The sequence below is a fragment of the Acomys minous genome (assembly GCF_964271855.1).
Source record: "Acomys minous genome assembly, chromosome: 4".
Taxonomy (NCBI): domain Eukaryota; kingdom Metazoa; phylum Chordata; class Mammalia; order Rodentia; family Muridae; genus Acomys; species Acomys minous.
In genome coordinates, this window is record NC_140486.1 from 96613406 (window position 1) to 96639291 (window position 25886).

The window sequence follows — 25886 nt, forward strand, 5'->3', positions numbered from 1 at the left end:
GGAAATTTAAGACTATGTTATTCAACTTTTGCTTTATGTATTGCATATTGTATGTTGATAAAACCTTAAACTATATATTGTATGTTGGTAGAAATTTAAGATTATTTTGTTCACTGTTTACTTAATGTATTGTATATGTGCAACTCATTTGAAAAGGTGATATACAGTTCTATTCTTATGAAAGCTAAGTGTTATAACCTGTTCAGGATGGTCAGGGATAAAAGTTGGTAGTCACCTATAAATGTTAATAGGTACTAAATTAGCTAATTACAGAATAAGCTCTATCTAGTCTCTCATATATATGTTAAGCAAATAGTAAATAGCTAAAACAAACAATGTTTGTTTATCTAGATACATTAAGATAGATGGATTAAGCAAACAATAAACAGATATATAACTAAATAGATATGTATGTGCATAATAGTAAATAGAAAGATGTTCTTCAAACACTTCAGAGATCTATAGAATATGGCCCTTAATAATAAAGGGCTTTTCTGATGGAGAGACACACCTGCTCCTGACAACACCGCCAATCTACTTCAAGGGAGATGATGGGCATAGAAGAAATAAATGTGGCAGAATGACCACTGGACTGAAGTAATGTTCTTGTCTCTACTGGTGATGGCAGACTGATAGCCCAAACTGTGATAATGTAAGGGCAAAATTAAAGCCATATCCTATATGTAATTTATATTCTGCATTTAATACCATGTTTTGTATGAGAACTTGTCCTCCAGGTGACTTCACTTCTTCTTGTGCTCTGGGAAAGACTATGCACTGCCATAAACTAGACCTGCCAGCATTTTCCAGAGACTCCACTGGAGTGATTAGATACAATTAGTTCCCAATGTTCCTCTGAGATAAAACCAAAACAAAACAAAACTTCCCCTCCAGAGTCAGCCTCCACCCAACCTGCCTGAAGGTCGATATTCCTATGACCCACAGGTTTCCCTTGAGATCCAGCCTCCACCCAATATGAACCCACCAATGAGTTGCTTTAGACTACTGCTACAAAACTCTGTGCAGGCTAAGAATATAAAAACCCTAAGATTCTTCTCTTCATGGTGCCTCTTGCCAGAGTATAGGTCAACCTTAGCATGCAAGATCAATAAGCCTCTTGCTTTTGCATCCAGCTGGTCTCTGTCTCTCATTTGGGGTCTCCTGGAAAGAGATTCCATCCCGGAGTCTTACAATAATAGCAGATAACTGGCTGTGCGGGTTTTCACGAGACTGGCTCACCAATTATGTCTGTTAGATATACTGAGCCTGAAGGCTGAAAACTGGATGCCCCAACGATAGAGAAAAACCTGTGACTGTCTAGGCAGTCAACTCTTTCTGTCCTGTCTGGCTTTTGGAAGTTGCTTGCTTGTGCTTCTTTCATATTAGATAATATTTCCTTCTTGAATCTCTGATGGGGTTGAAGTCTAGATAACTACAGTGTTGTTATAAGCTTTAATTTAAGGACTAAAAACATGTTTATAGGTTGAAAAAGGTAATTTCTAATAGAGATTTTAGAAAACTTTGGACACTAGACTAGGACTCACTATGAGAGGATAGTGGGATACTTTCTCCAAGACTGTAGGTACAAAAGGACTGGATTATCTACATGCAACTTGCACCTGTTGACTCTGTATATATGTGTATTTATGTATATAGTTCTTATAGTTTGCCTATTTAAAAACATCTTTTTTTATAGAAAGGGGGATGTGTGAAGAGAACGTAATCTTGCCTTAGTCTGGGCCCAAGGTGAAAACAGTCTTGGGATGCCACCCCACTGAGACTTTGTCCCTACAAACTGATAAACATCTGAGATAGACTCAGAAGAAGTATCAATCTAAGACAAAAGACAAGGGCCTGGGACTTTGGCCTGGCTATTATATTGTAAAACAACCATCTATGGGAGGAGGCAACCTGAGAGAGAGAGATGGGAGGTTCCTGCCGGATGGCCCAGGGAGGCAGCATGGCACTCTTGGGTGATACCTCCAAGTTTGGTCCTTGGATGGTGCAGATTCTTCTGTTGGGTAGATGATCTGCAAGACTCCTGAGCGTTACGCCAGGGGAATTGCCCCATGGGACTGATAACCAGAAGGCTTCATTCTTGTTCTCCTTAATCTCCTTTCCCTTCTACTTAGGGTAGTCGGGTTGTAAGGGAGGTACATGCCTTTAATAAATTCCTAATAAAGTAGAATCGTTAAGGAATCAGAGCCAACAGAATAGCTTTAGAAAAACCTTCACATTTTAGCCAAGTTACTTGTTACACCCACTGGGAAATTACTTATTTTATGTCCTCTGGTTGCTCCCAAACTGGCCCTGGCACCAAGATACCAACAAGCAGAGAAGACTCAACTCTGCCTACCTTAAACTGGACAGTACTCAGAAGAGAGGGTGTTTTCTTTCACAGTTTGTCTTAGGTGAAAAGACGACCACAGGGAGGAAATTACAAGTACATCCATTGCATACCACATCTCCAGCACCCTATACAATGTCCTAAAACCAGACCATGGCATCTTCCATATAGACATCCTTTTCCGTTGCAAATGCACATATTTCTGAGTGTAAAGAGAAATGACACTGGCTCGTATCCATGTAGGATTCCAAGTGGCAGACTCATCCTGCTTCAAAAATCGGAATAACAATTCTGCAGATATATTGATGGGACCTGAACAACCTAAATTACCTAGTACTAAAACTGACATTATGCAGGAACAATTGGTCTGCTCAGTGGAGCCCCGTCTCTTCAGCTCTCTACATGGCAAGTCAATCGGTCTCTAAACAGTCAGTTGTGCTGACCAACAGCTGCCCTGGCCACTGATGACACACTGGAGCCACAGTACTGATCACTTAGAGCCCAGAGGCCCTTTGAAGTTGGTATTTTGCTTTTGTTCTGAGCATGTGAGTAATTCTAAACCTTTTAGGAAACTGAAGAATGTTCTAGTCCCCCTAAACTCAGAAGAAGATTCTTAAGCCTTAGTCATCTTCAAGCCATTCCTGTAATCATCTAATGTATTTTTATTTTCCAGTATTAAGGATCAAACTTAAGGCTTTATCCATGCCAGGCAAGCATTCTACCACTGGGCTACAACCTCCATTTACTGTATTTTTATTTACCACAGTACAAAATCCCAGCAGTGGTCTCCACCACTAATATCTTTTAGTTGCAATTTCATCCTTAGTCAAAAAAAAGAAAGAGAGAAAGAAAGAAAGAATCCCACAGAGAACTATTTAAACTATTTATTTCTCTCAACAATGCTTTCTTGTCTTCCTTTGTGCATGGAGGAGGCAGTCATGTAAACACCAGGGTATTGTGCTCCGGAACACCGTACTTCCCCTTGTGCTCTTCGAATAGTGTCCTCAGCTCCTCCAAGTAGGTCCGATGCAGCTCCTCAATCTGCTCTGGGGTTGGGTGCAGAGTCTGCTGAACAGGGATGGGGCGGCCAACTGCAAAGGGCAGAGCACACATATCATCTTCGAGGAACAACCGCCCCTCCACCGCACTCAGCCTGTGTCTCCAGTGGGCAGCTGAGGGCTGGGCTGCCAATCTGCATTCTGCCAGCCTGCTGGCTCCAGTCTTCTCCTCAGCTCACTGGCTGCCTCCCTCAGTCACACCATCCCACTTGACAACAAATACAGACTTTCCCTTCTCAGCACACACTGGGCTGTCATTCTACTGGGGGTTGACTCTTGAGTCATACTCGCTGCTGTGCAGACTGCAGCTGTGAGCAGAGTAGGCGTTCCTGTGTGCCACGTCACCCTCATCTCCCCTGGGCATAGCTGACAGCCAGGGCACAGCGTTCTTAGTGTGATTCACTGTGAAATGCGCAGGCCACCTGGCATCCCTCAGGTCTGTGGGTGTTTGTTTGTTTGTCTTTTTGAGACAGGGTTTCTCTGTGTAGCCCTGGCTGTCTTGGACTCAAATCCAAGACCAGGCTGGTCTTATACTCACAGTGATGCTCCTGCCTCTGCCTCTCCAAGTGCTGGGAATGAAGGCGTGCGCCATCATGCCTGGCTACTCTATTCTGAATTTAAATATGTAATATATATCTTTTGATATACAGTATATAGATAGACATACATGTCTATCAATATCTTTTGAAACAATAGAAAGTGTCACATATCATTACAGTGGAGCCTCTGTGCAAGAGAAAGTCATATAATCACAAAACTGAAAGCGACCACAGCTCATTATGAAAACAGTTACATAAGCTGAGCAACATTATTCACTGCAATCCAAGGCGACTAAATTTTTAGAAGAAATAACAAATAGTGTGCCACACACGATGTCTAAAATGTCCTGGAAAAGTGGAAAAATGAAGTGTGATTCTATCTGTGAAACAAATATTTTTAGGTGCAGCAGTGTTTTTAGTGTGCAGGAAAAACTGGGAAAGATGAACATTTCGCTCCAGAGACAGAGTCAGAGATGGAAAAAGATTGATTTAATTTGTATCATATGAATGAATGTTCCACAAGGAAAAAGGCATTTATTTCACCTATACACTCACAAAATGCCAATTGGTAGTAAATTTGGTTTCTTCTGTATATATTTTTATTTATTTTATTTTATTTATTTATTTTTTTTTTGCCAATTTTTTTTTTTTTGTTTATTTGGTCCCACTGCCCTTTTTTTCTCCTTTATTAATTTATCCTTGTTACATCTCAATGGTTATCCCATCCCTTGTATCCTCCCATTCTTCCCTCCCTCCCATTTTCCCCTTATTCCCCTCCCCTATGACTGTTCCTGAGGGGGATTACCTCCCCCTGTATATGCTCATAGGGTATCAAGTCTCCTCTTGGTAACCTGCTGTCCTTCCTCTGAGTGCCACCAGGTCTCCCCCTCCAGGGGACATGGTCAAAGGTGAGGCACCAGAGTATGTGAGAAAGTAATATCCCACTCTCCACTCTACTGTGGAGAGTGTTCTGTCCATTGGCTACATCTGGGTAGGGGTTTAAGGTTTACCGCCTGTATTGTCTTTGGCTGGTGCCTTAGTTTGAGCGGGACCCCTGGGCCCAAATCTGCCTATCATAATGTTCTACTTGTAGGCTTCTAGGACCCTCTGGATCCTTCTACTTTGCCATTCTCCCATGCTTCTCTCATCTAGAGTCCCAATAGAATATCCTCCCCTCTGTCCCAGTTTCCTGGTATGTGAAGGCTTTCGTGGGACATGCCCCTTGGGCTAATATGCAGATATAAGTGAGTATATACCATTTGAGTCTTTCTGCTTCTGGGTTAACTCACTCATTATGATCATTTCTAGCTCAATCCATTTATCCACAAATTTCGGGAATTCCTTGTTTTTAATAGCTGAATAGTATTCCATAGTGTATACGTACCACAGTTTCTTTATCTATTCTTCTATTGAGGGACACTTAGGCTGTTTCCATGTTCTGGCTATTATGAATAAGGCTGCTATGAACATGGTTGAGCAAATTTTCTTGTTGTGTGCTGGAGCATCTTCTGGGTATATTCTAAGGAGTGGAATAGCTGGGTCTTGAGGAAGCCCTATTCCCATTTTTCTGAGATAGCACCAGATAGATTTCCAAAGTGGTTGTACTAGTTTGCATTCCCACCAGCAATGAAGGAGTGTTCCTCTCTCCCCACATCCTTGCCAGCATGTGGTGTCGCTTGAATTTTTGATCTTAGCCATTCTGATGGGTGTAAGATGGAATCTCAGAGTTGTTTTGATTTGCATTTCCATGATGATTAAGGAGGTTGAGCATTTCTTTAAGTGTTTCTCAGCCATTTGATATTCCTCTGTTGAGAATTCTCTGTTTAGTTCCAAGCCCCATTTCTCAATTGGGTTATTTGGTTTGGTGGTGTTTAATTTCTTGAGTTCTTTCTATATTTTGGATATTAGACCTTTGTCAGATGTAGGGTTGGTGAAGTTCTTTTCCCAGTTTGTAGGCTGTCACTTTGTTCTCTTGACAGTGTCTCCTGCCTTACAGAAGCTTCTCAACCTCATGAGGTCCTATTTATTAATAGTTGACATTAATGCCTGGGCTGATGGTGTTCTGTTCAGGAAGTTGTCTCCTGTGCCAATATGTTCCAGGCTCTTCCCCATGTATATATTTTTAAAAGATGTTTATATACTAAGTAATCTCAGAATTTTAGAGTTCAAAACCACAAGTCTCTGTGGCCTGTGTACATTCCACCCCCTGCTGGCCTGATGATGCTACTGCTCCAGGTTGGTTAACTTCAAACCTTGCTGCAAACTGTTCTGAAGTCATTAGCTTGGGCATGAGGCCCATGGGCATGGCTGTAAGAGGAAGCTGGAGTTCACAAAGGCAGGGGCCTGCTTTGTCTTCTGCCAAGCTCCATGCAAGGATGAGCTCGCGCCAGTAACAGAGGTGAATATGTAAGAAAAACTGAGCAACTGAGAAGGAGTAGAGTGGCAGCAAGTGATAAAGAGCACCAACAAGGAAGCTGAGGGTCATAGAGAAAGGAGCATCACACCCAGAGCCTGAATTGCTCAGGGGTTCACCAGATGGAGCCTGCACACCCTCATGGACAGGGTTACTTGACCTTTTGGAGGTCAAATGCATGCACAGCAGACATTAAGTCCTCAGATACACAGCGAAACAACTGGAGGATATAAACCAGGTGTGCTGCTGTGTGCGCGTAGTTGCAGCACTCAGGAGGCTTAGGCAGGAGGACCAGGAGTTCCAGGCAAACTCTGGCTCCATAGTAAGCAGACTGGATGGATCTTAGCTCTCTCTCCACCCTAATTTTTCCTGGGTGTGGGATGAGAGAGTATAACTTGACGTTCTCAAAGCTGCCTCTCAGTTCGGAACTTTGAGGAAGGAAACTGAGAAACTCTACCCAATGGACCAGTGAACTTGTAGTGTCACAGAAAAAGCTGTAGTTTCCAGTGAGACTACTTCAGTGAGGGTGGCCAACGTGAGGGTGCAGGATGCAATGGGGACTGATGAGAGGCATTGCTATCTAAGGTGAAAGTCACTGCGCTGCTCCCAGCTTAATGTCACAGGGATTGTGACCTCTCCCCTAGGGCATCTTCTTTCCAAGCAATGAATGACACCATGGCTAAGCTCAATCATATTCCCTTTTTATAAAGTTTCATTTCATTTCAGTGGTTCTTCCAGGAGCCCCAATATGCCCTTGTCTTGTGAATTAATCACAAGACTGTCCCCTTGTAAGATGCCCACAGCCCACTTGCCTTTCACTGGGAACACTGGGGACAAGTCTGTGTGGGTTCCTTTCACCTCCTGTTTCTTGAACTTGAACTGAGCCTTTATTGGAAACATTAATGCTTATGGGTGTCTATCAGATGTCACTAAATCAAATGCTGAACAGCCTAGGCAGGTTACCACAACAGCCTCTCCTTCACAGATAAGGCAGGCTAATATCAAAGCTAGCCTGGACTACAGAGCAAAACCTTGTCTCAAAAAAATGGAGAGAAAAAAACCCTACCTGGTGTGTTGTAGTTTTCATTACGTCTTGGCTGATGTGCTTCAATGCTGCAGCTTTCAATCTGAGCCCCTGTTGGAATGTGGCTGCTCCCTGTGGCCTTACACAGCAGGCTTGTTTATCCCCATGTGCTGTGCTAAGTTTACCAGGATTAGAGAACTGGAAAAGCACAGCAGTGTGCCAGGGCTCCAAGGATCCCTATCTTGATTTAAACCCATTCTACTACTGTGCTGTGTGCACCTCGGAGAGAGGACAAGGATTTTTGTGACCAGGGAGGACAGCAGCCCAAGGGCTGGATGCTCATTTTCTCCCCTCAGGCAAGGAGAGAATTTATCTTTCAAATAAAAGCATCTTTATTCTGCTTGTCTGCAGGAAGAGTCCATAGACCTTATAACTCTCCATTTTTTGTTTTGTTTTTGCTTTTAGACACAGTTTTTCTGTGTAGTCAAATTGATCTTGAACTCACTTAAGTAGCCCAGGCTGGCCTCAAACTCTCTCAACCTGTCAAGCACCAGGATTGTAAACATGTACCACTACTCCACCCAAGACTCTCCTAGGGTCACATAGCACACTCCCTTCTTAAAATGTACCATTGGAGAAAGAAGAGGTGAGCATTTGTGGCCAGGTGGGACTGTGGAGATACTTGGGAGCTGGAGGGACCCTGAGTCCAGATCCAGTCAGACAGAAGTTCAAAGGATGGCAGTTGTGTGTGCATGCATGCATACATGACTCCGGTGCATGGCCGTGCAGACATGAACCTTCAAGGAGCAGTTAGCATGCCTTACTAAGCACTGAAGTGTTGTACTATGCAGTGTGGGCTGCCATGCTGGCACAGGATTATTTTGAGCTAAAGGCACCTAAAACACTGCAGATGGTGCTTCTGCGATATGGAGAAGGGCACTATCGACTTCTCTTTTCTTCCTAAGAGAAGGAACTAAAACTCCCATGTAAACGGTGCCTCCTTATACCAGGGAGAAAGAAACATTCTTTTCAGCAGACAGGGGAAGTAGCCAAGAGAAATCCTTGCAGACTGTGTTACAATAACCTCTCCCTGTCTATAGTCTCTGCCTACATTTTAGCTGCTTTTCCTCCACTGCCTGTCTTTGGACAAGCCAACATGTAAACATGTCTCCCGAGCACTTCTGTGACTCCTCATGATTTTATTCTTTCCTTTAACACCTCCTGTCCTATAAGAAAACTTCATTTGTCTTTGCTTCCTGGCCTCCTATTTCAGAAGTCCCTTAGCCTGTGCTTTCCCCTCAAGTATGTGATGTCGATTTAAAACACAGTGGACTTTTTTTGCCCTTATGTGGGTTGGAATCAGTTTCATTAAAATAAGACACATTTCCTTACCTTTTTTATTTAGAGAGAGTCCAAGCTTTGTATCCCCTCAGCCACATTCAACCATTCCTGTGTGCTTTGCATGCACATGCACACATATGGACATCAACATATAGGGATTATTATCTTTAAAAGAGTTTTTTGACACAAGGTCTCAGGTAACCGGGGCTGGCCTTGAACTCATTATGTAGCAAGGAATGGCCATGAAACCTGGCTCCTCTTGCTTCTAACTGTCAGGTACTCGGTTACAGGTATTCCTCCACCCTACCTGTTTTATGTGAGGTGACATTTGGGGGATTGAATCTTGGCTTTGTGCTGGCTGGACAAGCATTCCACCCACCAAGCTACCTGCCTAGCTCCTTATTAGAGTTTAGTCGGTTCATTTGTCTGTTTGGTTTTGAGACAGGATCTAGTATGCAGCCCTGGCTAGCATTTAACCTGAAATAGTCTTCCTGTTTCTGCCTCCTAAATTATGGCACGCAAGACTTGTGCCACCATGCCAGGCAATGCCACTTATTTCTCTCTTCTCTCTTCTCTCTCTCTTTCAATTAAGGATTTATTTATTTATATTTATTTATTATTATGTATACGGTGCTCGGCCTGCACGTACCCCTACAGGCCAGAAGAGGGCACCTGACCACATCATGTTGTGATGCCACCATGTTGTGAGCCACCATGTGGTTGCTGGCAATTGAACTCAGGACCTTAGGAAGAGCAGCCAGTGCTCTTAACCTCTGAGCCATCTTTCCAGCCCCACTATGTATCTCTAAAAACATCTGGAAGTAGGGCTTGGAGAGCACCAATTCAGACATGTGACTCGACCCTAACTATTTCAATTTCTAAGAATGAGGCAAAGTGTCTGACACATCACCACACTCACACCCACAGAGCCTTACCATCCTGGGACATTTTGTACAAGATCCACACTGAACTCTGTCAAGGGCTTCCTTAGCCATGCTGGCATTGGTTTACCCAACTGATGACAGCTATGAGTCAGTGCCTCTTCCTCTCTGTCTTTCCAGAAACTGAGAGGTTTTTGTTTTCTTTATTTGCTTGCTGGTTTGCTTTTAATGAGACATTTGTCTATTTCCTCACAAGTTGACTTGGGTTAACATTTTGCCAAGAATCCCTGCTCAAGGAAAGCTTAATACACTCAGCACTCACAGCAAGCTGGTCAGGAAGGTTTGTGTCCTGTGCATCTGCATCATGCTCCCAGAACTGAGACATACAGCTTTGCATGTCGTGAGCCCTGGAAAAGCCCAAGGGAGGATGTGACAGCTACTCCTACCTTCTTTCTTAGAATTGGAAAATCTAAGGCTGGGAAAAAAGAAAACCCTTCTAGTCACTCAGAGTCAGACCTTAAACCTCACCACTCCCTCAGCTCACTGCCTGATATATGATGAGGATTCTTAATGTCATTATTAATCTGTACATCTGAGGCCATGTTAGCCACAAGCCTTGATGACACACACACCAAGAACCAATTCCTCCTCCCTCTCTCCCTCCTTATTTCCTTCTTCCTGCTTTCTCTCCCTCTTTCTTTGCTTCCCTTCTTACAATACTGGGAACAGAATTTGTCTCTTGCATGTTTGGCAAGTACTCCTACATTAAGCTAACTAGAGCCTAACTATGTAGCTTTTGTCCAGGCTGGCCTTGAACTTGATCCACAGCCCTGGTCAGCTTTAAACTTGTGACCTTCTTGTCTCAGCTGCCTAGTAATTGGGATTAGAGGTCTATGCTTGGTCTGGTTCACACTGGTTTGGCTTTTGGATCTTGCCTCCCCCTCTGTTGTCCTAAGTATGACAGCTGGGTATAGACATAATGTTATTGTATAATTCAAATGCTGATTTCTGTATCCCCACCCCTGGTATCTGATAGCAAGCCTTGTTCTGAGAAGGTCCTGTATCAATGTTGTATAAACGCTGCTCCCCAATTGTCCTCTTGTATGCAAATAAAGAAGTTGATAGCCAATCACTGAGCAGGGGACAGAATACAACTGGACTTCCTGCAAGCCAGGGGAGGAGGAGCTAGAAGAGGAAGTGGGGGAGTCAGCCACAGCAAGGGGCAGGAGAGATGCAGGAGATTCAGCTGGAGCAAAGAAAGAATGAAAAAGCAAGTAACTTAAGGATTTGGGCAAAGCTGGAGTCAGGATAGCAAAGAGGGTCAAGAACAGACTAAACCTGCTAAATATTGTGCTGTAAGATTTATAAACAAATATAAAAGTGTCTCAGTTATCTGTGTGATGGCTGGGTTAAGAGAGAAACTAAGAGATACAAACAGTTTGATAAAAATAACCATTAACAGCTCGGTGTCTATGAAATCCATACTATTGTGCTGGCTCAGAGGATAAGAGCGCTGTCTATTGTTCCAGAGTTCCTGAATTCAATTCCCAGCAACAACATGGTGATTCATAACTCTTTATAATGACACTTGGGGCCCTCTTCCGGTGGGTAGGCACACATGAAGGCAGAGCATTGTATAAGTTATAAATAAATGAATCTCAAAAAATATTAAAAAAAAGAAATCCATATTATTATCTTCATTAAATCCTTTTGATAATAACAGGCTGCTGGAGACACTACTGACTAAGGACACTGGAAGTCAGCAGAGGGGTGAGCCAGGGGACTGTCCCCTCACTCTGAGTTTTCTAAAGAGGCACAATGCACCCTATGGATGACAATACAACTTGACAGCTGGCTCACATTTAGGGACTTCATTTGTCCCTGGCTTTGTCAGGATAGGCAGAATTTAACAGAATCACACACCAAGCCACCGTGCTTACAAAACGGACAAACAAAAACACACAAAAGCTTAATGCAATGAGGTAATAATTAAAATCCTTTAACTCAACAGAATGCCCTTTATTTTCAGTACTTACAAATTTTTGTGACCATATGCACTACATGCAATTAAACTGTTTCCTTGAATCATAACTTGTAATTTATGCTATACTTCTCTCCCATAGCTGAACGGAAATGATGAGATAATATGATGCCAAAGAAATGCCCCAGTTGTTCCTGGAAGTGCAATTGTAGCTCAGTGCTCCCTGTAGTAACTAACCAACAGGCTGCTACACCCCATCTGAGTTAAATATGGCAGCTAAAAATAGCTTCCTGTGACTACATTTGAACTGCAAAGCTCGTGTAAACTGATGGCAGAAAGCGCTGTGTGTCCATGTGCACCTGGCACCTGTGGAATACTAGCATTAGGGGTTCCAGTGGGAGTAGAAGGATTTGAAGATCAAGATCCCCTGGCTACAAAGTGACTTCCAGGCTAGCCTGGGCTACAGGAGACTCTGTTATGAAAGAGAAAAGGGAGGAGGAGAAGAAGAGAAAAAGGATTGAAGGAAATGCTTGTGAAACAGATCTTTAAAAAGTCACTATATTCAGACCTTAGTTGTCAGGCTATTGTGATAAAGATGGTATTTCTATTTTATATAAAGTCAAAGCAGTGGTGTCTGCACTGTCTCATTTTCAACTTCCTAGTCTCTTCCAAGCCTCAGAAGGGAATTATTTCACTCCTGCTACTTGTTTCTTGTTTACTTTTTGAGACAGAGCCTTGTATGTTGCTCAGGCTGCCCTTGACCCCGGGTTCCCCCTGCCTCCGTATCCCAAGCAGGCAAAACCTCAGGCCCCTTTCCTTTTCTACTTCTCCCCATATCTAGAGATTCAAACACACACCTTTTATAACTAAAAGCATTTGCACCTGAGCACACATAAGCATGATTACTCGCACAAAGGAGGCGTTTCATAAAAAGCTGATGCTGGGGGTGTGGGTGTGGCTGTGAAGACATATGTATGTGTGTATATGTATTATCAAGTGTTTAACTCTGAGGCTGTTTGTCTGTCAGTCAACCGGTCTGCTACAGGCAAGTGCAGAGAAACAGGCCCAGGAAGGAGCACTGGAGACTTCCTGTCTTACAAGAGATTCTGGTTTAACAGTGGTGGGTTGCAGGGTAATCAAATGCCACTCCAAGGTGAACAGACATCGTTCAAGGTGTGAGTACTGTGGTTGAAGTTCAGCTAAAGTCTAAGACAATGGTTCTCAACCTCCATTAGGGGTTGAATGACCCTTTTGCTGGGGTTGCCTAAGGCCATCAGAAAACACAGATATTTGCATTACAACTTACACTAGTAACAACATTACAGTTATGAAGAGGCAACTAAAATAATTTATGGTTGGGGGTCACAACAACATAAGGAACTACATTGAAGGGTCACAGCATCAGGAAGGTTGAGAACCAGTGGTCTAAGACATTATGAAGTCCAAACTCAAGGCTACGTCTTTTGAATGTTAGTATCTTGTCATTAATAGTAAATGGAGTAAGATCATTTTATGTATTTCAGGTACATACCAACAGTGTAGATCGGTTTCCGATATGGCATTAGGCCCAAGCTGTACTGGAAAATCCCTCTGCCATACATTAATGGTATGGTGAAGTCTATTAAATTCAGCATTGTGTCTTGCACAGTTCTAAGCCATGAACCTTTAGGGTTGTTAATCTGTTTGTATAGATCATTTTCACCAAAAGAAAACACTGGGACCAAACTGGCACTGCGAATAACAAAGAGGAAGGACACAGTTTACAAATAAATGAAAAAATGTTTGGTTGTTTTTGTAAGGACATGCACAGATGTATCTGAAGGTGCTCTCTCTCTCTCTCTCTCTCTCTCTCTCTCTCTCTCTCTCTCTCTCTCTCTCTCTCTGTCTCTCCTTTCTTTCTCTCTCTGTCTGTCTCTTTTTCTTACACACACACACACACACACGCACACACACACACACACGTAAACACACGTGTATGCATAGAGGCTAAGAGAAAGTTTCCCTCTCTTACATCTGGTGCTATGTGTGTTTGCAGGGTGCCAGGCCTGCTGTCTGGGTGCTGGCATCCAAACTCCAGTCCTCAAAATTGCACAGTCTAATAGTTGAGGATATAAGAATAATGTATTTTCATCCAGATTTTTGAAGAAAAACTCCCAAACTCTGAATGCTGCAGTGACAGTGCGTCTTCATTGTCAACTCCACTGGGGCTGGAAGCTCCTAGGAGACACACCTCTGGGTGTCCATGAATGTGTTTTGAGAGAAGTTTTGAATGAGGAGTGGAAGATGATCTCTGAGTATAGGTCCTCATTCTCCATGGGCAGGGGTCTTAGATTTAATAAAGAGGAGGGAAGATGAAGGTGAGCTGAGTCCCATCACTCATCACTCTCTGCCTGTAGACAGTGGGTACAACATGACCAGTGCTTCCTGCTCCCCAGATGCCTTCCCTACCAAGATGAGCTGTATCCCCTGAAACAGGGAGCCCACATAAACCCGCCTCCCTCAAACTGGTTTACTCAGGCATTTGTAGCCATGGGGAAAGTAGCAAACACAGCCTTCCAGTGCTATCGCCTATACTACATATGAAACCCTGAAGCTGCTTCATGGACTTCAAAACACTTCAAGCTGTACTTGAAACCCTTAGGAAGTGGTTTAGCAATCTAACCATAGCCAAGTTTTTATTCTATAGAGAGTCAGGTTTAGGTAAGACATCCACCCCACCTCACCCTGACTGCTTCCTTCTGTCCACTTTGTTGCACATGTAACAATTTGTGTCTGCCTTTTTTGTCTGTTTTTTGTTTTTTAAATTACTGTATGCTGTGACATCAAACTGCCTTCGTTGAAAGCTCATACTCCATTCCCATTGACTTGGATAATGTTCTTTAAGGACTAGAAAAGTTAATATCATTCTTTGTGTTCACATAATGTCTTGTCCTTTTAAAATACACTCATCCTAAACAAATAGCCACTTAATCAGACAAGGCAGGGTGGCTCACACCTGTAGTCCCAGGGCATAGCAGGCTCACTAGTAGGGTCACCATAAGTTTGAGGCCAGCCTGACTACATATCAAGACCCCATCTCCAACAAACTGAAAAAAAAAGTCCACTTACCCATGGGCCAAAGCAAGCTTAATAAATCCTCTGCGCTTGTGGATATACAGGGTACAATTTCCTGGGCGGGCATTCAGTATCTCCTTTGAGCCCCCAAGGACAATGACTGAAATATTACCACCTCCATCCTTGCTCAACACATAAGACAAGCTCTTCTGAGAGACTGAAAGTAGCCCTTTGTGAGTCAAACGGAAGAATTATTTTTTAAAATAATGTTCTACAGCAACAGTGATGGTTTTATTATGATTCCTACTATTAGAGAAATCTGAGACTCTGAATGTTTCTTTCTCCTCTCTTTTTCTCTACAGAGTCACTCTATGTAGGCTTGCTGGCCCTCAGCTCACTAGGCTAAGCTTGCAGCAAACTCATGGTAAGCATTCTAGCTCAGCCTCCAACATACTGGGGGTTACAGGTCACATGTGGCTTTGAATGGTCTACCCCCTTGAAAGAAAAGGCAGACACTGATGGATGAGAGAACCTGACCATTCGTGGATGGCTTTGAACTTTCCCTGAGTTTAAGACATGTCGTTTAGTTCTGAGTAACCTGAGTGGGAAATAAGACATTGCTTCTTTGGCAGAGACAGCCCCCTGGATCTTGACACATGATCCTTCTAGCTCTCTTCTGGCCAACCCTCATGCCTTCCTACGTCTAGCTTGCCCTGATACTTTGCAGAGTCCCTTCACTATTTCTATTGTCCTCTAATCTCATCTATGCCCATGACCTCAACTACCATTTGTGTGTGCTGAGTTCTATCAAACTCATCTCCTGGAATATATTCCTTGGCTTCCTGGGCAATGTCACCAATGGCCAAATGAAAATCTCCAAATCCAGTGCATCAAATGATTCCTCAGAGCAGATCTTGTTCCAACATTAATGATCATGACGAAGGATCCCATCGCCCATCCAGTCATCCAGTTAGAAATATCATTCTGCTGTGCCAGTTCCCTTCTGCTGGCCACCAGCTGACTGGTGACTCATCTCACATAGCTGCTGCCTACCTGAAGAAGAGGAATCCATCCTGAAATCTTGTTACTCTATCAGACATTGCTCTCTCCTAGATTCCTGCCATCAGAGCTCTGTGCCAGGCCAGGCCTCATCGCGTCTCCCTGATCACTGCCATAGGCTTGTCCCATCGTCCTACTGTTCACACCACCCATCTAGCCTATCTCTGTGCTGCTGTGTGAATGAGCTTTCTATCAGTTAGTGAATGAACAGATAGCACTTTTGTTCAGGGCCCCTCACAAGTTCCCTGTGGCTTTACCCACAGAGCAAAATCTAAAATCCTCTGCAGGATGCAAGAGGCTGCTGTGACTAGAACCCTGCTACCTGCTCCAGCATAGTAGGCAGGCAGATAGTACATAAGCCTCAAAACACATACTGTTCTTGTTGACACTTGGTGGCTGCAGACTGTCCAAAATGGGCCAAGAGGAATGAGTTGTAGATAGGGTTTAAGAGAATCTGTAGCCACAGAAATTTCCTGTGTTGGGGGTAGATCAGAGGAAGAAGTCTTGGACCACAAAATTTCCTCAGAAGCCAGAACTGGGAAGTGCTGCTGAGGCCTCATATACAGTTAAGTCAGTTAAGTCATCATTGGCCAAACATTTAGGTTTTCTTATTTAGCACTGAAGACATGAAGGCTGCAGCAAAAGGAGCTATTTTACAATATTATGAACCAATAATGGCCAGTGTTCTGGTACACATGTAGGCAGGTGGATCTATGTAAGTTTGAGGCCAGCCTGATCTATGTAGTGTCAGGCCAGCCATGACTACCAAGAGATCCAATCTCAGAAGCTCCAATACACAAACAAACAAACCAATGATGGCACATAACACACAGATATAATCTCAGCGTCAACTCCAGTAAACAGCAATGGTTGTGATCATTGACTGTGATTAAAAAAGACTCGGAGACTGACAGTGTCTGACATGGCCATGGAGAGGGGTGTATCTTGTCTCACCCACACCTGCTCTCAAGAACTCCAATTTATTAGTGATTATACTTTGATTCAGCAAAAAGTTAAATCTATTTCTGTGACTCTTTTTTTTTAAATTTCTGTGACTCTTTTGGAAATTAAAATTTTATCTTTAATTTTTTTCCTTTCATAAAACTCTAACTCAATGTCTAAAAAAATAAAGATAAACAGGATTATTTTCTTTGGTAGCTTGGGGTGTTAGGGTGTCCAGTAGAGGTAAAATGAAGATCACAAGGAAGTGGAGGAGCTTAGAGCACTCTCCAGTATGCCCTACAGCACCCATTAGACTAACTTAGGCTTCTGAGGCCACAAACTGGTGCAGACCTGGCAAAGCCAGCATGGATCCAGCCAGCTTTGAATTGTAAATGATTTCCAAGCAATACATAACAACAGAGGCGACTATATGGGAAGCCATGACAATCTGGAAGCTAATAGAAAATCTGCCCCTATGCTCCACACTAAGCAATACTGAAGTTATACTTTTTTGGAAAAGGCTACTGACTCATTTTTCTCTATCCTCAGGACCTGCAAAGGTGATGATAACCACACTACATAACTGTGACAGGCATACAATACTTTGTCAGCTACGGAAGTGCATGGTCAAACAGTCGATCAAGCTGGAAAACAAACGAGTCTCTGCAGTGGAAATGAAGGCTATAGGCAGGAGCATAGCCCTCTGTATATGTTGATATAGGCCCCTTTAGAGAGCGCCTCAGGCTGAATCTGTTCTCAGAATTAGCAATTAAAGAGCACTCCATTGCTTGACAGGCACAGCAGCAAGCACCCACAATCTCAGAATTGGAGAGGTGGAAGCAGCACCATCAGGAATTCAGTGCCAGAAGGACAGCCTTGGTTATGGAGTGAGGCTCTGTATAGTCCTGGCTGTCCTGGAGCTCCATCTGCAGAGCAGACTGAGGAGGAGTTACCTTTATTTCTCCCTTCTCTTCCCTTCCCTGCCCCCTTCTTTTCTTCCCATGTAGATCTGGGGGCAGAGTTAAGCCTCCTTCATGCTGGATAAATGCTGTACCACTGACAACATCTCCAACTCTTGCAGTTATACACAATCTAGGATGGCGGAGCTAGCAAGCACACTGAGCACTTCATGTCACTATCACTATTGGGAGGCACAATGGAGGATTTCTCCAACATAAAAGTATTCAAAGTGTGTTGGGGCATGGTCTGGTGCTTTGTATTTGATTGCTAATTATTTTCCCCACTGAGGTCCACTTGCTGTCTTTAAGGGGCAGACTCATGTGCCCCCACATGATGTTTGTAATTCTTGTCTCCCAAGTTATCCCTGACTGGCTGAATAAATGCCTACACACCTGGACAGGACAGAGTGAGCAGGTATGGCCAAAGGGCTGCCAGGGAGAGATGGATCTTGGGATGAGAGCTGGATCAGGGATGGAAGAGGAGAAAGGAACAGATTTGCCATGGGATAGGAAGGAGCCACAGAGGCCAGGAAGAAGAACTCTGAAGTTCTGCATGGAAAGAAGTGGCCCAGATGAACAACACAAGCGAATATTTTGGGATTATGAATGGAAAATAGCCCAGTCAGAAAGGATTAAAGCAGAAGGCATGGGATAGAGGCTGGGAGATAATGGGAGGTAGTCTAGGGGGCTATTTATCTGCCCAGCCCCAAGTAATATAAGGCTTATTATAAAATAGAACAGGTGTCTGTGTCCATTTATTGATTGGTAGCAGGACAGATATAATAATTACAGGTACTTAATTTTAAGCTTCATTAGTTTTTTTGTATAGATATTACAAAAGAATGTGCCTCTCCAAAGTATGATTTATAATTTCTTCGCTCCACGACTGTTTTCCCAAATTTGAGCATATTAAGTGTACTCACTGATTTATTCTACCACTGGATAGTGTTTATTGGAAAATCCCTATGTTGCTATCACAATAGTAAATACTTGGGATGGACAGAACAACAGAAAGCATGGTCCCAAGGTCCATGCACTGAGGGTCCAGGAGTGAGTGTGTGAGGAAAATCCATAGAGCACAGGAAATCTAAAATCAAGTGGCTGCTGTATGTGCTGCCACCACACCAGAGCACTGAAGGGACAGTGGCTGCGACTCCGAGCCCAGCAGGGACACAGTGGATGTGTCACTGAGCCTTGTAGGAACACTGTGGCCGCATCACTTACCAAAAGCCATCAGGTATTCTCGGAAGAATGGAAGCCTTAACAAGGTTGAGACCATGTGGAGATACACTGTAAAGCCAGGAAATAGCTTCTTGAAATCTGAATAATTTGTACAGAAATTTCCAAAAGCTCCAGTCGCGAATATTCCATGAGGGTGAAACCCAAATATGTAATTGTGACTTGGATCCAAATCCTGGGTTTTGATGAGCTACGGCACATTCACATTGAGATAAGGAAATGACATGACACCATTAATGACAAGTGGAAGGGTTCCCTGTTCCTTAAGCCAGCGGGCAATGAGAAGAGGATTCATCTTAGTTCCCTGGATTAGAGATGTTTCGACATTTCTAAACTATCCTCTAAGTTCGGGTCCCTCCACACACTGTCTTTCAGACTTTGTCAGTGACGCAAAGTTAATCTCCAGGGAAGAGCAGTAGGGATGTGGGGCCTCATGATGGGGGCTCGATCATGAGGGTAGAGGGATTAGAGACAAACACCCTTACTGCGGGTGTGGGTGGATGCTTTCTAAATGGACAATGGCCCCTCTCATTCTCTCTAGCCTTCCCTATCTGCCATGAGATCATCAGTTAGGGTGATAACTGTTGAACATTAGAACCTTGGTATTGGACACCCACCCCCACCCTCAGCTTTCCTAACTGTGAGGAATAAAATTTTCTTTAACTAGATCTGATGCTCTAGTATTCGTTGTAAGAGCACAAAATGGACTAGACACACTCTGTCTGGAATGGAAAAAGGTGGAGATACCCATGATGAAAACACACGCCACTGTCTTCCCAACTCAGGACTTCAGGAGACAGTTCTACTCACGTGAATTGGAAAATAGTCCTTAAAGTACTTCCACACAGTCCAGCTTCGGACCCAGTTAGATCTCCTGCCTCCTCGCTCTGGGGTTTCCCAGTCATAGAAAAGCCAGGCCAGATATGGGATGTAAAGGAACCAGTAGTTGTATAGTATCAGCATCACTAGGATCCCAAGGCCTATCTCCCCTGTGAGGAAGGAAAAGCTGGGTGGAACCGTTGCATCGGCATCTGCTCCCTGTATTTCATAACCACTGGCTATGGCAAGTAGAAGAGTCACTGCTGTAGGAAATCTTAGCTTCCTACATTGACTGTACAAGTGCAAGGAGAGGACAAGTGGTACCCCAGCTTCCATTTTCAAGAACTCTATTGTCAGAAGCAGAAACAGCATTGTATTCATTTCTTTTCCATGGCTGTGACAAGACATCATGATCAAGTCAACTTATAAGAGACCGTGTTTAATTTAGAGCTTATTGTTTCAGAAGATTAGAGAGAGGTCACGAGTGGGAGCAAAGGCATGAAGGCAGGAACACTTCTGCAAGCAGGAGGCAGAGAAGGCATACAGGAAACAGTACTTTGCTTTTAGAGTCTCAAAACTTGCCAGCAGTGATCCACTTCCTCCCACAAGGCCACACCTCTTACTGCTCCCAAACAGTTCCACTCCCAAGGATATAGCATTTAAACAAATGAGCCTATGACTGTCATTCTCTTTCAAACCACCACAAGCAAAATGGGGGCATTTCAGGTTCTAGTGGCTATGAGTTCTTGTTATGTTTATGGAGAGTCATTTGTTGTTTTTAATAAATAAAAAAACCCAATTGTTTGATTTTACCAATGAAGCTGTGGGAGCCAGGCACAAGGGTGAAAACCTGCTAGCTCAGAGAGGCAGAGAAACTACCCAGCTGGCTTTCCTACTCTATTGATCCTGCAGAAGGAAAAAGCTCTTTCTCCTTCTCCATGATGTCTCAAATACCCTCAACTCAATGTACCTTCGTCCTGTTTCCTTATGTTTAATCCCTCCTTTGTGGTTACTTGCTCTGCCTCCGGACCTATGGTTGACTTTATTTAGCTCTTGGTTTAAAGGTATGTGCTATTGCTGAGCCTCACCAGAAGTACTTGTTTGCAGTTAAAAAAAACAAACAAACAAACAAACAAACAAAAACAAAAACAAAAACAAAAAAACGCTCTAGGATCAAAGGCTGAGCCAAAACACAATTAGAAAAAGATTTTTCCAGTTCACAATCTCGGGGCTCACAATGTGATCAAATATCTTGTAACAATCATTCCAATTTTTTTATGTACTTAAAGACATTGCTTCAAAATACAGGTAGGGAGAGAAAAAAAGATGGTCTGCATACTGTTAACAAAAAAGATACCTTTAGAATAACCCATTATGTTTAAGGTATATTTTTGGTTTTTCAGATATGGAACTTGCCTGGTAGACCATGCTGACCTCAAATTCACAGAGCTCTGCCTTTGCTTCATGAGTGTTGGCATTAGAGGTGACCTGAAGACCATTGAATTAAAGAACAGAAAAGGAGAAGATGTTGGAGACATAAGGACAAATTGTAAAGGCTTTTCTTGACAAAGCTCCAGAGACCTATGAATGTCCAGCAGATGATTCTAGATATCCAGGACAGCTGTTGAGGCTTTGCTTGACAATGTTTCAAAGATCTCTGGCTGATCGCTACTGCATTAAATATCATGTATGTTCCAGATATAATTTTGCTTAACACTACTTTGAAGTCAACTTTTCTTCTAAAATTGTTTTTTTCTCTCTTTATTTCTCAGCCTAATGAAATTCACACAGAGAAAAGTTTTCCCACAGAGAATGTTGAAAGAAGGCATCTGGTCAAAGGCTTGAGACAATGAGAGAGTGTTTGACTCTGACTGAGCTCCCAAGCAGAAACTGCTTGAAAAAAGTTAGGATCTTGACATAGCAATACCTAGCTAGATACTGTTAGCTGTAGAAAAGTTTCTTTAGAATCTTTGAGAGCAATAGAAAGTGGTCTTGGAATGTCATGCTTTATAGATATTTTATAATAGAGGATCCCTTGGTAGTTAGCCTAGGCTTAGATTGCGTACCTATTGGTTTGGGACTAGGAGTAAGTAGTTTTTCTTTATTAGAGAACATTTAGCTCAAGCTGTTTATATGGCAATCATGTAAACACAATGGCTTTAGCCCTGGGAAATTTGTGATTAAACTTTCCTGACTGCTATTTGAGAAATGATAATCAGGTCTTGTTGACCGTTCTTTGGACATTGATTGATTTTTGCTGTATGCTTTATTGTAGGTTATACAGAACTGTTTGTATTCCTTGTTAGACTGTTCTCTTGCTTTGTTGATTTTTACATGTTCTATTGATTTTAAAAGATGAGAAAAACCATGATGCAATCTTTAATGAACAAAAACCCTGAACTTCATATTAAATAAAGTACTGGGGTCACCAAAGGGGTAACAATAAGCAAGTAAGAGAGACAGAAAAGTAAAGTTCTCCTGGGTTATAAGACCCTTCAGTTTGTATGGCATATGCCTGGGCTAGTATTACTTTTTCCCTCTATTCTTCAATTTCTCCTTAACAGCTAATTCCTAGCTATTTGTTCACCAAGGGATAGTTTCCCTTAAGGAGCTGTTCACCACCTGCATAATTCTCCCTACCGCAGATCCACCAAGATGCTCTCCTCTTCACTGTTTCCCATCTGTAGGAATATAATAAAGTTTAGAAGCCAGGTATTATAGGGCATACTTGGAGACTGAGGTAGGAGGATTGAATTACAGGCTAACCTAGGCCATATAGTGAACTCCTGTTTTGAAAAGGACAATAAGAAGAAAAATAACAGCTGGGTGGTGGCGGTGCATGCCTTTAGCCCCAGCATTAGGGAGGCAGAGGCAGGTGGGTCTCTATGAGTCTGAGGCAAGCCGTGTCTACAGAGCAAGAGTCCTAGGACAGCCAGGTATACAATAAAACACTGTCTCAACCCCCCCCCATTATAAAAAACCATATCAATAAGAGAGAGGGTAGAACAAAAACCTAAAAGCCTCGTAGGTGATGAGTGTTCACTAGTGCAGGTCACTTTAAGGAGTGCTGAGTCAGCCTTCTCTTTTGCAATGAGGTGCTCTCCAGACCCCAAACTCCTGTCTACCTCTTTTCAATCTCATTTTCAAAAGTCCTGAACCAAGCTACATCAAGGTATCTCGGTGACAACCACTGGATCTATCCTGAGACACCACAGTTCTATGACCCAATTTGTAGCGATACCCCATAGTGGTGGTCTGAAGCTACTGGAAGTGCTGGCTAGTGATACAATGCTTTTTACCAACATATACATATTGTTGAAACATGCTTTAGCCTTTAGCATAGCATAATTGTAGCCATTAAAAATATGCTATTAATTTATTCATATTGCATCTCAATGGTTATCCCATCTCTTGTATCCTTCCATTCCTCCCTCCCTCCCATTTCCCCCTTACTCCCGTCCCCCATGACTGTGACTGAGGGGGACCTCCTCCCCGTGTACGTGCTCATAGGGTATCAAGTCTCTTCTTGGTAGCCTGCTATTCTTCCTCTGCGTGCCACCAGGTCTCCCCACCGAGGGGACATGGTCAAATATGGGGCACCAGAGTTTGTGTGAAAGTCAGACCCCACTCTCTACTCAACTGTGGAGAATGTCCTGTCCATTGGCTAGATCTGAGTAGGGGTTTGAAGTTTATTGCATGTATTGTCCTTGGCTGGTGCCATAGTTTGAGCAGGACCCCTGGGCCCAGATCTGCCCATTATAATGCTCTTCTTGTGTGTTTCTAGGACCCTCTGTATCCTTGTATTTTGCCATTCGCCCATCCTTTTCTTACCTAGAGTCCCAATAAGATGTCTTCCTCTCTGTCCCACTTTCCTGGTAAGTGAAGACTTTTATGGGACATGGCCATTTTGTTTTTCAAGATCTCCATTTTGTATATAAATTGAAATTAAGTTTAGGTTCTTAGGATCTACCTGGCTGGGAGCTTGACTAGTCTTTTACTTACAAATCAATACTTGTTGAATATTCTGCTTGATTAATGATCATCTTCTACTTAATTAATTATTTAATGGTATATTTCTACCTAAGAAAAGCCACCATTCCCTGCTATGTTCCTTTCTCCTGGAACGGTGGGGAACTGGAAAGTCCCCCAAACCTATAATCTAGCCAATCAGCTTAAAATGCTGTGTATCCACCTAGATATGCCGTGCTTGGAACAAAATCGATTCTTCTTGAGTTTATCTTGTCAAATGCTGTAATGCTGCCCTCCCCTTATTTCCCACCTGGTTACCTGGTTGTTACCTGGTTATGGTTTTTCTTACAAAAACCTGCCTTAGAATCAGGCTGAAGTCACAGTTAGGGTCCCGAGGAGTCCTTTCTGTGACCCTGACTGCAATCAGCCATGTCTTGGGGTGTGTTTTCACTCAATAAACCATCAGTGTCTCATCGAGATTGCTGTTTGATTGGTTTGGGTGACAATTCTTGAACTACAACAATATCTATGCTAAAACTTCAACTGGTAAATCAGACACAGTAAGTGAAAGAAACTACTGCAGAAAGGTAGTGAGTCCAGAAAACTACTAGTTCCAGGTAGGTGACATTATGGACAAGGCTAAATGATGACGTGATTAGAAGGCTGTGGTTCTCAGAATCAGGGAAGAGCAATGGATGAACATTTAGAGCACACAGGAGTGTTAGTGCCATGAAGTGAAATCTGCTACATATCTGATACACGCAGACTTAAACCTTGTAACTTCAGTGACATCGCACATCCAACATCCCTCCTCCAGGAGGGGAGCATGCATGTCTTTCTGGCCTAAATAAGAAGCCACTTTATGTCCTCCTTTCTAGTAAGTTCCTCCACCAACAGCTGATCAGAAGAGTAGATTTAAGTGTGTAGCTCCTGATGTCCTTAATGGTCAGCCATGCAATAAAGCCCTGTTTTTTGTTGTGGTTGCAAAATCCTTGTGCCACAGTATTGGCAGAACTTGAGCATCTCCTATTTTTTTTTTCTCCATTTGTGTTTTCTTTGTGTTGTTGCCTTGGCAATTTTTGCTGTGGCTTGAATAAAAATGGCCCCCAAAGGCCTATAGGGAGTGGGACTATTAGAAGGTGTGGCCTCATTAGAGTAGGTGGGGCCTTGCTAGAGTAGGTGGGGCCTTGTTGGAATAGTGTCCCTATAGGCTAGGCTTTGAATCTCAGGTGCTTAAGCCACAGCCAGGGTGGCAGACTTTTTCTGCTGCCTGCCAGTCCAGATGTAGACCTCTCAGTACCATGTCTGCTTGCCTGCCATGCTTCCCACCATGACAATAATGGACTTTAAGCCAGTCCCCAATTAAATGTTTGCCTTTGTAAGTGTTGTTGTGGCCATGGTGTCTCTTCACAGCAGTAGAAATCCTAACTATGGCAGTAATTATCAGGTGTCTTGGTGCTGAGGATATGTGCAATTGGGCACTGCAGATGGGCATCCAGTTTTAGCCACAGCACCTGAAGAGTGATTTCTGACCCATAGGCACCTAGACTTCAGAGTCAATCAAGACTGGCAGATAGAGATCCCCCGAGGTCACTCAAGGCAGCTTTCAGGAAAACAAGAACAATTTATGATGCTCTGTGACTTTTTCTATGTGTACGTGTGGGTGGTGGTAGTAAACAAACATCTATTCACCCAAGGTAGGGTACCATCCATAGACCAAAGGAAAAAGTCCCAGCCTAGTTCAGCTTGGCGGACCAATGGTTTACTATAGTTATTAACAGGAAGGTGGGTGAGGGTTTACTCACAGGGGTACTGTTGGGGAAATAGTTACATGATATATAGCTTATAAGAAACAATAATTATTAACTATCAGTTAGCTACCACTGATTGCTTGAGATTTTTATAAACATCCATTTCATGTAGTTCAATTAAATAAGTTAAAAAAAATTTTTTTTTCCAGACTGGGCTTCTCTGTTTTATCACTATCTTGGAACTCACGCTGTAGACCAGGCTGACCTCAAACTCATAGAGATTGGCCTGCCTCTGCCTTCTGAATGCTGAGATTACAGGTGTGCACCACCACTGCCCAGCTAATAATGTTACAGTTTTAAAAACAACCAAGAGGGAAAAAAATGACAAAATCATAATGATGGTGTTTGGATTTTTTTTTTTTTTTTTTGGTTTTTTTTTTTTTTTTTTTTTGGTTTTTCAAGACAGGGTTTTCTGTGTAGCCTTGGCTGTCCTGGACTCGATTTGTAGAC

General features: G+C 42.9%; 1 protein-coding gene across 2 annotated transcripts in view; it reads right to left on the minus strand.

Annotated features, from left to right (window-relative positions):
• Positions 1-3216: 3216 nt before the first annotated feature.
• The window catches only part of LOC311595545 (2-acylglycerol O-acyltransferase 1-like), a 41184-nt gene continuing 18514 nt past the window's right edge, over positions 3217-25886 (minus strand). For both annotated transcript variants that reach the window (XM_084778378.1, XM_084778377.1), the window contains 5 exons: positions 19648-19826; positions 18823-19027; positions 14693-14867; positions 13116-13315; positions 3217-3438 (listed from right to left, as the gene is read on the minus strand). In XM_084778378.1, the coding sequence (XP_084634504.1) occupies positions 3284-3438; positions 13116-13315; positions 14693-14867; positions 18823-19027; positions 19648-19826 (914 nt within the window). In that variant the 3' untranslated portion in view covers positions 3217-3283. The remainder of the gene's footprint in view (positions 3439-13115; positions 13316-14692; positions 14868-18822; positions 19028-19647; positions 19827-25886) is intronic.